Source organism: Notothenia rossii, assembly GCF_949606895.1.
Source record: "Notothenia rossii genome assembly, chromosome: 5".
NCBI classification, from domain to species: domain Eukaryota; kingdom Metazoa; phylum Chordata; class Actinopteri; order Perciformes; family Nototheniidae; genus Notothenia; species Notothenia rossii.
The window spans coordinates 1,976,618-1,988,344 of record NC_136903.1 but is presented as its reverse complement, the minus strand read 5'-3'; the positions used below and the strand labels follow the sequence as shown (position 1 = coordinate 1,988,344).

The following is an 11,727-nucleotide window of genomic DNA, read 5'->3' as shown; positions in this document are numbered from 1 at the left end:
AACAAGTATGAGAGCACTCGCATAATAACGTAACACAATCAGAGACTGGATATATCCCCCCCCACCCCCCCCTCCCTCTCTGGTCGCTGAAATGGGGAATTGAAATTACGGGCCAAAAGTTGTATTTACAAGTATTAAGAGTAAGCATAGGACACCAAACCAACTGAGACCCGTCTGTCCGCTGCATCGCTGTACAACCACACACCTACACACTGGACCACACACGCCTACCTAAAGCATACTCAGGATACAGCCGTGGTGTATTTTATGTGAAGCAATATGGTCTTAGAAAAATATCCACTCTGTAGATATCTACAGCATACAAATACAGAGTAATGTTATACTGAGGTATATATATTTTACACACTGCTCTGCTTTCTGCACGGACCTCACAGCTGTTCTCTCTGTAAACATCGCGACGCGATAAAAGCACTTACTAACATAATATCCAGGGGATGAATGCAGAGCTGTGATTGGCTGAGATAAGTCCGGCCGTGCGTCACGCCTCAAAGTGACATTTTACATTAAGTTAGCTTTAATACATTTCTTATTGGCATGCGTTTCTGCCGATTAACTGATCATAAATGTACAAAATCCATTAAAAGGCAATTGAAAGTGCAAAAGGAATGTATTCATTTAGGTCAGTGTGTTGTAGAATCCATTTTGTTTGTTTGAATGACATTAAATATCCCTGAACTGACAATAAAAGTGTACAACACCTGTGAAAACACTAATGTCCTTACAACACTATAGCCTTTTTCAATGTTGGCTTTACATGGTTCCTAATGTATTGCTTTCAGTTTCATTCATTTTCCAGTCTGGGAACAGCAGAACTAAGTATTTATAAACACTACCTGTCTGCCAGCATGAGAGCCCCACCCCCACGCCTCACTAATCCCTCCATTGGGCCAGAGTGATACCACACCCTATTTTAGATCAGGCCGGGGTTAGGACTCTGTTCTTCTCTCGTAAAGCACAAATCCAATCTTAAATAAGTAAATGTAAGATATGCAAATGGTACTCTTGAATCATCCCAGGAGTCCAAAACTTTTAATCCCTATCTGATCAGATCGGGATTTTGGGGAGTTCAAAACCAAAAAACAGGATTAGGATGACTGATATCCGATCAGGAAATCCAATCCAAGCTTTAATCTGGATCAAATCTTCAAAACGGGTAGTTCAAACCGACAACACAGGATTGGGATCAGTTTGATCCCAAAAAACTGGATTACCCTGATCCCACCAGAGGGGTGGATTTCCAGAGCAAAATGTACTGTACCATTTATTTTAAAATACGTTTCAATTGAAATAAGATGGCAAAGTTTGTTAACTGAAATAATACACACTTTTTAGCCTTCATGGGAAATACATTTTATTTTCCCCCATTTTTGCTCACGTTTGTGGTGGCCTATTTGTTTTCAACCAAATGTTGACATAAATGTTGATGCTCATAAAAGTGTAACAGCAAAGATTGTCAATCAAAAATGTAATTTAGATTAAAGTAAAAATATCTTCAACAAAAAAAAGTCCATCATCTGTCATCACCTTTCAAATAAAAAAATATAATTAGACATAGATGTCTCTGCAATGTGGTCTCTTGTCTTCCTTGTATTATTTTTCATGTCCACTAGATGGCGATCGGTAGGATTAAAGCACTGATATTCAGGATCTAGTCATCTTGAAAGATCGTAATCCGGATGAGGGTGATCCTATCCTGAATTGGTTTGAACTCCAGGGACAACATTTGGCTGACTTGTCTGATCGTGGATCCCCCCCAAAAAAGGGATTTCAAATTCTGATCGGATCTGATTGAGATTAAAAGTTTTGAACTCCTGGGCCCTGATGTTGAGAAATAATTTAGTGATTAATCCAGCATTTAACTTGATTGCCATGCCTGGTCTGTTCAGAGAAAAGATACATGTTGAACACCACTGCCTCCAAGTGGCTGAATTGAGTAATAGCATCTGTGTGAAAACCTTTGATTGAACTGAGCAAGTGAATACATACAACCCATCTAGGCAGACAGGTCATGTTTAACAGTGTATTTATTGACGAGTCGAAAGCGTAGGTTCAGGTTCAGTCAAACAACTTTATTTACTTGACGTTAATAAAACAGAATGTCTGCCTTTCTAATACTCCTCTCCATCCTCATCATCATCTCCCGGACTATCAGCTCCAACCTCCTCGTAATCTTTCTCCAGAGCGGCCATGTCCTCCCTGGCCTCACAGAACTCTCCCTCCTCCATCCCCTCACCCACATACCAGTGCACAAAGGCACGCTTAGCGTACATCAGATCAAACTTGTGGTCCAGCCGAGCCCAGGCCTCTGCAATAGCAGTGGTGTTGCTGAGCATGCACAAAGCCCTCTGGACCTTGGCCAGGTCTCCACCAGGAACCACAGTGGGCGGCTGGTAGTTGATGCCCACCTTGAAGCCAGTGGGGCACCAGTCCACAAACTGGATGGAGCGCTTGCTTTTGATGGTGGTAATGGCAGCGTTCACGTCTTTGGGAACGACATCACCACGATACAAAAGGCAGCAGGCCATGTACTTACCGTGGCGTGGGTCGCATTTCACAAACTGATTGGCTGGCTCGAAGCAGGAGTTAGTGATTTCTGCCACCGAGAGCTGCTCGTGGTAAGCTTTCTCTGCAGAGATAACAGGGGCATAGGTGGCCAGAGGGAAGTGGATACGGGGATAGGGCACCAAGTTGGTCTGGAACTCTGTCAGATCAACATTGAGGGCCCCATCAAAGCGAAGGGAGGCAGTGACGGAGGACACAACCTGACTCATCAACCTGTTCAGGTTGTTGTAAGAGGGACGCTCGACATCGAGGTTTCTACAGCAGATATCAAAAATAGCCTCATTATCAACCATGAAGGCACAGTCAGAGTGCTCCAGGGTGGTGTGGGTGGTCAGGATGGCGTTGTAGGGCTCCACCACAGCGGTGGACACCTGGGGAGCCGGGTAGACGGAGAACTCCAGTTTGGACTTCTTGCCGTAGTCGACGGACAGACGCTCCATCAGCAGGGAGGTGAAGCCAGAGCCGGTGCCCCCTCCGAAGCTGTGGAAGACCAGGAAACCCTGAAGACCGGTGCACTGGTCGGACTGAAAGAGAAAATCATCAAATAATAATAAATGTATTTATATAATACAAAGACAGCAGTGCCATGGGTTCACAGCTGATGATAACAAAGTGTGTTAGTGCACAGCATGTAAACATATAGATGAAAACAGATCAGAGATCAGAGGGGGCCACACCATGGAGGGCTTTGAATGCAATCAGGAGGATCTTAAACTGAATCGTGCAGGGTGGAGGAAGCCGATGCATGTGGGCCAGAATGGGGGAAATATGCTCACTTTCAAAGAGTGATACCAGATTGTTATGTCTTGTGTTTGTCTAAAACACTGTACAGCTCTACATTTTAAAACATATACTTCACATATTTATTATTAGTTATGACACTTGGCTTTGGCAAAACTTATTTTTGCCCTTCACCACAATATGACTGCATACTCCTAGTATGTGAAAACCTACTTGGCAATAAACTGATTCATTTAATACTCTTCAGAAAAATGGACTTCTGTTCTAAATGTACTGACCAGCTTTCGGATTCTGTCCATCACCGTGTCGATGAGCTCCTTGCCGATGGTGTAGTGTCCTCGGGCGTAGTTGTTGGCAGCATCCTCCTTGCCAGTGATCATCTGCTCAGGGTGGAACAGCTGGCGGTAAGTCCCAGAGCGCACCTCATCTAAGGGCAATGAGCATTAGATTATTGAAGCTTTTGAATGACAGAGGGGGAAAAGGCACTTATGATACTTTGATCATTTAGAACTCATGAGAATTTACCGATGACAGTGGGCTCCAGGTCAACAAACACAGCTCTGGGGACGTGCTTTCCAGTTCCAGTCTCCATGAAGAAGGTGTTGAAGGAATCATCCCCTCCTCCTCCTGAGATGTTCTGGTCACCAGGCTTCCTGCCGTCCGGCTGGATCCCATGTTCCAGGCAGTACAGCTCCCAGCAGGAATTGCCAATCTGCACACCAGCCTGACCGACGTGGATTGAGAGGCACTCGCGCTGTAAAAGGAACAAAAAGGTTGTTAAGAAACTCTCATAAAAAGGAAGCCTAGTTGGCTGATTCTTGAGCAAAAACACTGTAACATACATTCTAGTGGCATTTCACCACATGTGGGACGACTGCTCTAGAGAAGAAGGCTATTTTAATAACCAAACATCATATCATGATTCAAGTCACCTGGCGCACACATTTGTCATCTGAACAGAAAGACAGTTAAAAACTAAAAGAGGCTAAATACTGTTTGTACGTCTAATACCGAAAGAACAATGACGCAGTTGTTGGCAGATTGGACCTGAATGTGAGCCAGTGTTAAGAGAAGAGACTACGCATTTACATTTTCTGCAACTGTGTCACACGGATTGCGCCACTGCCACACCCCTTTAGGAGACTAGTGGCGTGGCAGGCCAGAACGTAAACACACATAATAATTATTATCTAATTCGACCTAAATAAAGTAAAAATTAGAACCATGTCTCTCATCTCTCTAATGTGAAGACATTAGAGAAAACACGTGGGTTTGCTATCCTGGCTCCAAAATGGTGGAATGAGCTCCGCATTGAAATCAGGACAGCAGAAAGCTCACACATCTTCGACTCCACTTCGAGCAATACAATTACTAACAAAGCACTTATATACTAACAAAGGGCTGGCTTATCTAAAGCCAGTTGAGGAGCACTTGAAATGTTTGGCTCTATGAAACCTGATGTACTTATATGATTCTGTTTTCTTCAAGTTTGTATCTTCTTGCTCGAATGCATTTATTGTAAGTCGCTTTGGATAAAAGCTAAATGTAGTGTAAAGAGTTTAAAGACACTAAACCGAGGTCGACACAAATCCGTTCATTTTATTTAAATATCGGCAGCGAGTAATCATTTCAGTAAGTTGGCAAAACGCCCTGGTTCACTGAAATTCGGAAAACAATGTTTTTTCTGTGTTAATATCATGTTTTAAATATGAAACCATTAAACCTGGCCACTAATGACAGGAAGTATATTTATTTCCAACAATTCGCGCCGATTGTAAATGCCTCACTTCAACATCTTGACTGTGTCGTCGAGTTACACTTAATTTACCAACACCACAGTTAAAACGACTTATTAATGACGAAGCTTGATTTACCAGCTACGCAACATTTTTGTTTCACTATAAAAATGATGAGTCTTCTTTAAAGAGTAAGCGGTTAAAAAACGTTAAGCTGGTTACGTTTTGGCATGATGACACACGTTCAGAGCGCTGCATTTGGTTAAATACACATCCTCTAAGTGGAGAAAACATGTACTATCGTACTCACTAGTGATGGCAGTTTGACACTGAAGCTTCGAACGGAGCTTCAACCCTGGTTATGGCTAGAAAGGATCCGTCTAGTGTAAATATGACGTCACGTTCTCGTTCTAAACTCTCGTTGTAATCGGAGCGGCTCGGTTGTAATCGGAAAGGGTCGGGGTCGGGGTGGGCGGGACGCGGGAAGATCGAGAAGAGAAGAATGGATGACAGACAAGTTCGTCAGTTTAAATGTCTAGAACATTTAAACACTAGTTTGAGCATACATGAGCAGGAAACAAAGACCAAATTTGTATCAACAAAGAAGGACAAATGTTTTGGTAAAAGAGATTAGTTTATAATTGATGTTAGCTTTTAAACTGTCAGACATTTCAAATAAATGAAGGCAAATAAATAATCAAGTTGTCCTTCTCAGATCCGAATTTGTGTAAAAGTATACAAAATGTTAAAAGCTAAGTCCCCAGAGTCTAATGAGGGAGGAGCAGGCAGGGGTACGAAGAGGAGGATAGATGCTTTAGGTAAGAACAAAGTATATTTACTTTTGCCATCGCCTCTATATTCACAAAACACAGCCGATCATCCATTCCAATCCTATGTGACATGGCACAGTTCATTTCACTCCAATAGAAACTGGTATAAAAGAGACCATTAGTCTTCTCATTGTGCTTATTGCTGTGGATAGGTGTTAACTAGTGTTGTTGTATTGTATCATATCAAAAGTTGTTTTCATCCAAGGCACCACCGCCAGGTGAATGTTGGAAGCTTGGAGCTGTAAAGAGGTGCTAAGTAAAACAACCTTTTGAATCCATTGCATGTGATTTATGTAGTTATAAAAAGTATATCATAAGCTGTCATTACAGTCTAAATATCTAACAGCAAAAGGAGGAGAGTCTGAGGAGGAGAACAGAGGAGAGGAGACAGCAAAAGGAGGAGAGTATGAGGAGAGGAGAACAGGAGAGGAGAGGATACAGCAGAAGGAGGATAGTCTGAGGAGAAGATGAGGAGAGGAGAACAGAGGAAACAGGGAAAGCAGAGTAAAGAGCAGAGTTGAAAGAGAAGTTGAAAGCAGAGCAAACAGTAGCAGGAGAAGTAGAGCAAATGTAAAAGTAACTTTGAAAAGTATCAGCAAGAAGATCAGAGTTGCATAATGTTATTTTGTTTTATTCGTTACTGTTATATTAATGTTGTATGTTCATTTTTGTACATAGGATAATAAAGATGATCTTAACCTTGAACTCGATTCATGACCTCATTTCATTATTAAAACCTTAATATCAAATTACAGACTGGATTCAAATTAGGATCTCCAAATGTGTTGATGTAATGTTTGTGATAAACTGAAGGATAAAGTGTTCCTTTATGTGTTGAGAAACTTCCCCTCCCTCTTAAGCCAAGTAAGGTGTTTAAAAAGCCTCTTGGATCAGCTGGAAAATGCATAATATGATGATATTATAGAATATGGTGCATTGCTGCAGATTAAACTACCCAACGGGATATAAAAGAGGTAAACACATCTACAGCAGTAACATGCAACATACATTTTATTGCACCAGGAGCTATCTTGGGACTTTTACTGCAACAACGTTGACTTGCCTGTGAATACAAAATAAACCATAGTGTTGCTGATCTACAGTGTTGTCATTCTTCTTTCAACAGCAAGACCGCTAACAAGTATTTACATACTTAATATAGTTTAGTTTCTCGCCAATCCCAAACGTAAACATTCAGCCTAGTGACTGCGCTTCCGAGCCGCTCCGATTACAACCGAGCCGCTCCGATTACAACGAGAGTTTAGAACGAGAACGTGACGTCATATTTACATTAGACGGATCCTTTCTAGCCATAACCCTTCAACCCTGGACTTCCTATTCCATAGAAGCAGTGCTTCGAAGCTTGCTTCAAATCATGTGACATGTGACGTCCGAACCAGCAACCGCTTCATTTCCGAATGAATCAACTCACTGGTTCGCCGTCCAATCAGGTGATTCAATGCACTGCCTCGTCTCGATTCTGACAGGTGACAGGTTGAAACGGTTTCAAATTTGAGCGCTTCAACAATTTATAACCGCTCTAAACAATGCGCAATGTGTGGGTTGTTGTCGTAGTTTGCATTGTTGCTGTTGAGTTGTTGTTGGCATTGCATTGGATCATTATAGAGCAAGCCAGGAAGAAAAATAGGTCGTTCTGGCTCGTGAAACACTTCGAAATGTGGAGAAGTTCTGAACAAAAAGAAAATAAGTAATATAAAAACACTTAGATGGTTTAAGGAATTGATAGTCCAGTGGATAGAGCCGGCGGCCACGATGCGGCGATATCCTCCGCGCAGCTGGTTCAAAGCTCGGAATAGTTAAACTTTTAATCATTGCTTTTCAACTTTAATACTTTAATAACTGATAAAAGGCCCTCTCCGCCCAAAAAAAAATGTCATTCACTCTCTAGTCTCTTCTCAATAACCCAATACACACTATTATCAATCTTTAATTGCAAATAGAACATGATATTCAGTCTTAGTGTGTATCGAATATTTTTCAAGGCAAAGATGCGTTAAACCCACTGCAGCCTTGCACTTCGCCAGGAGAGGTCGCTGTAACTGAAGCTTCGAGAAATAAACCTATTTCCGACACAATTGTCCAAGTGGTTCGACGCTTCATTCAAAGCTTCATTTTGCCATCACTAGTACTCACCATTTCTCTGAAGATGTGAAGACAGAGGGTTTCGATAAAGAAGAGGAAAAAGCAAAGTTATCTCTCACATCAGGGCCTTTCTGTGTCCAGGGTAAGAAGTAACAGGTGTATTTTTTTCTAGGCGGGGCTGTTTATATATCTTACGTGGCGCAATTGCTGCGAAATCTGATTGGATGAAAAGACAAGTGGGTCCACTTCTGATTGGTTGAATTCTTTAGATTTTTTTTAAAGAAACTTTATTGAGCACATGGAAAACAAGAACATTGGCTGGCTAACAAAATTCCTGTTCAAAGCGGAATCACCCCACTTAAGAACGTCAGTCCCATGGATGTACTGGGAAAACGTGGTTTTTAGCTGAACATTAATAAATAGACGTAGTAGAATAATACAACACATGCATATTACTATACAAGAACGTTTATCAAATAAGATAATGAGAAAAAAAGATTGGCATATTCCGACTTTGACGTTCATATTTGAATTACGATAAATATATTGTTGAGATAACATAGACATGTATATTGTATGACTCCATGTAATACTGTCTACCATATTGTTTATGTAAGTAGCTCCGACTACTGCTGTGTTTTAGGGATGTGCATCTCCATCACTGAGGCCGATGCATGCATCTCGATACGTTGCCACGATACGATACATTAAGGATACATTTGAAACACCAGGCGATGCGATACTATACGATTCACCCCTGTTGCGATACAGTTCGATACGATTTGATTCAACATTATGTGATTCGGGGCGATACGATGCAACACAATGCAAAATAATGATACTTCAATATGGTACGAGAGAGGATTTTTGTTTTATTCCTTATATGCAGCAAATCATACATTAACAAAAAAGTGCTTTACATATTTGGTTCTCTCTGCTAGTACTGCATCCCATCAGGCTGTTTCTTTTTTACCTTTAAAAGCTCTCCAGAGTACAATGTTATAACACCTCACAGTTAAACAATGTAAGGATGCATTGCCCAGGATTAACAATGTGCAAATAACAGCTACCATAGAGCAATGCCCATACAGCTGCCAGCCTGATGTGCTTAACACTCATCCATAGGCTAACTCGCAGAAAGCAGTGGTTTCTATATGAACAATAAAGAAAATAACCTTTCACAAACAGCTCCATCATAACTGCTTACAGTAAGGAAGACATCTAAACTGTGATTGGCCGTCACAGGCTGCTGTAAGCTAAACACCTCTCTCTGACAGAACACCTCACTGAGTGATTTAACTCATGTCTAACTTTCAGGTTTCTCTTTTCAGCCGCAGACCCCATGTCGCCTCTTTATGTGCGTCGCTAAGTTCCTCAAACTACTTGTGTACTTTAAAGCGGCTCGGCATCGTTAACAATTTGCGATCGATTTTTCAAGTTGACCGTCTTTCTTGTAAAATCCGAAGTGTTGCCAAACGTTTGATTTGTAGGTATTTTCCGGTGCGCTGTGTTTCTCTTTCTCCTCGACTTCCATGTGTGTTGATAACTGAGACTCTCGTTCTCCGTAGAGCGAAGCAGAGATCAGAGATCGTCTCTGCTGAGTGCTGACAGGATGAGAGGATATTATATGAATGAGTCGGCTTTTTACCGATGCAAAGACGCTACAATCGATGCATCGCGAGTTCAACCCAAACTGTAGCCGATGTGCACTCTTTCAACCGGTGCACTCGCATCTTCAACGTTAATGCCGGTGCACCGATGCAAATCGGTGAATCTTAACATCCCTACTGTGTTTACTTATAGTTTAAAACTAAGGTTATTGCTACTCTTCCTATTTTTTCTTTATCCAAAACCTTTTCCCTCCATGACCTCACGAGGTTTTCTTGGAGGGAAACAGGTTTGCAGAGGAGGCCTTATCCAGGGCCGGGGAGTGTTATGCCGTAGTCACAGCGTACCTCCTTATCTCTCACCAATTCCAGCTAAGGCCCCAGCGGGGACCTTGCTCCCTGCGTGTGCCTGTCTGTGTATTTGCATGTTCCGATTAACCCAGCCTCCCCCAAATGTTCTTTTTCTTTTGTGTCTCTATCTACGCCGGGATCCGGAGTCGAGGCTGATCCTCTTGCTGTGGTCCTGTGCCCTGATCCTCTATCCTGAGTTCTGGATTAAGTAGTGGACTTCGGGTCGTGGCTGAACCTGTCTCTGCGGTCCTGCCTGGGTCTCGTCCTGCTGCTTCCCTGAAGGCTCCCACAGGATTGTAGACATCCTCGTGGATCATCTTCTTATTACAGACACATGCATTTCCAAACATTCGGTCTACCTACGCTGTAAAATGTATTATCTTTTCAATTTACACACGGCATCTATTGCACGTCTGTCCGTCCTGGGAGAGGGATCCCTCCTCTGTTGCTCTCCCTGAGGTTTCTCCATGTTCCCCTTTAAACTGTGGGGTTTTTCTCCGGAAGTCTTTCCTTGTACGATGTGAGGGTATAAGGTCAGAGGATCTAAGGACAGAGGGTCTAAGGACAGAGGATCTAAGGACAGAGGGTGTCGTATTGTCATACTGATATTCTGTACAAACTGTGCTGTGGTATTTACTGTATAGTGTCCTTACTGTAAGGTCATTATTATATGTACAGCACTTTGGCTCGACCAAAGATCGTTTTAAAAATGTAAATAAATAATAATAATAAATAAGAGAGTCAGCAGCTTCAGGTTCACATCACTGAGGACCTGACATGGACTCATCTCTGAGGACCTGACATGGACTCATCTCTGAGAACCTGACATGGACTCATCACTGAGGACCTGACATGGACTCATCTCTGAGGACCTGACACGGACTCATCATTGAGGACCTGACATGGACTCATCACTGAGGACCTGACATGGACTCATCACTGAGGACCTGACATGGACTCATCACTGAGGACCTGACATGGACTCTTCACTGAGGACCTGACATGGACTCATCACTGAGGACCTGACATGGACTCATCACTGACGACCTGACATGGACTCATCACTGAGGACCTGACATGGACTCATCTCTGAGGACCTGACATGGACTCATCTCTGAGGACCTGACATGGACTCATCACTGAGGACCTGACATGGACTCATCACTGAGGACCTGACATGGACTCATCACTGAGGACCTGACATGGACTCATCACTGAGGACCTGACATGGACTCTTCACTGAGGACCTGACATGGACTCATCACTGAGGACCTGACATGGACTCATCACTGACGACCTGACATGGACTCATCACTGAGGACCTGACATGGACTCATCTCTGAGGACCTGACATGGACTCATCTCTGAGGACCTGACATGGACTCATCTCTGAGGACCTGACATGGACTCATCTCTGAGGACCTGACATGGACTCATCACTGAGGACCTGACATGGACTCATCTCTGAGGACCTGACATGGACTCATCACTGAGGACCTGACATGGATTCATCACTGAGGACCTGACATGGACTCATCTCTGAGGACCTGACATGGACTCATCACTGAGGACCTGACATGGACTCATCACTGAGGACCTGACATGGACTCATCTCTGAGGACCTGACATGGACTCATCACTGAGGACCTGACATGGACCCTTCACTGAGGACCTGACATGGACTCATCACTGAGGACCTGACAAGGACCCTTCACTGAGGACCTGACATGGACCCTTCACTGAGGACCTGACATGGACTCATCTCTGAGGACCTGA

General features: G+C 42.9%; 1 protein-coding gene across 1 annotated transcript; it reads right to left on the bottom strand.

Annotated features, from left to right (window-relative positions):
• Nucleotides 1-2,069: 2,069 nt before the first annotated feature.
• On the bottom strand, nucleotides 2,070-8,199 carry LOC307040819 (tubulin alpha-1C chain-like). Its single transcript, XM_079683950.1, has 4 exons — nucleotides 8,045-8,199; nucleotides 3,850-4,078; nucleotides 3,603-3,751; nucleotides 2,070-3,107 (listed from the first exon to the last, which is right to left on the bottom strand). The coding sequence occupies exons 1-4, from the start codon at nucleotides 8,045-8,047 to the stop codon at nucleotides 2,130-2,132; spliced, it is 1,359 nt and encodes a 452-aa protein (XP_079540076.1). The 5' UTR covers nucleotides 8,048-8,199; the 3' UTR covers nucleotides 2,070-2,129.
• Nucleotides 8,200-11,727: the final 3,528 nt, after the last annotated feature.

Excerpts from the sequence above, each read along its gene's own strand:
- LOC307040819 (XM_079683950.1), bottom strand. Across the intron at positions 3,752-3,849 it reads CCTGGAGCCCACTGTCATCG|ATGAGGTGCGCTCTGGGACT; the intron begins GTAAATTCTCAT and ends CATTGCCCTTAG. Across the intron at positions 3,108-3,602 it reads TGGACAGAATCCGAAAGCTG|TCCGACCAGTGCACCGGTCT; the intron begins GTCAGTACATTT and ends TTTCTCTTTCAG.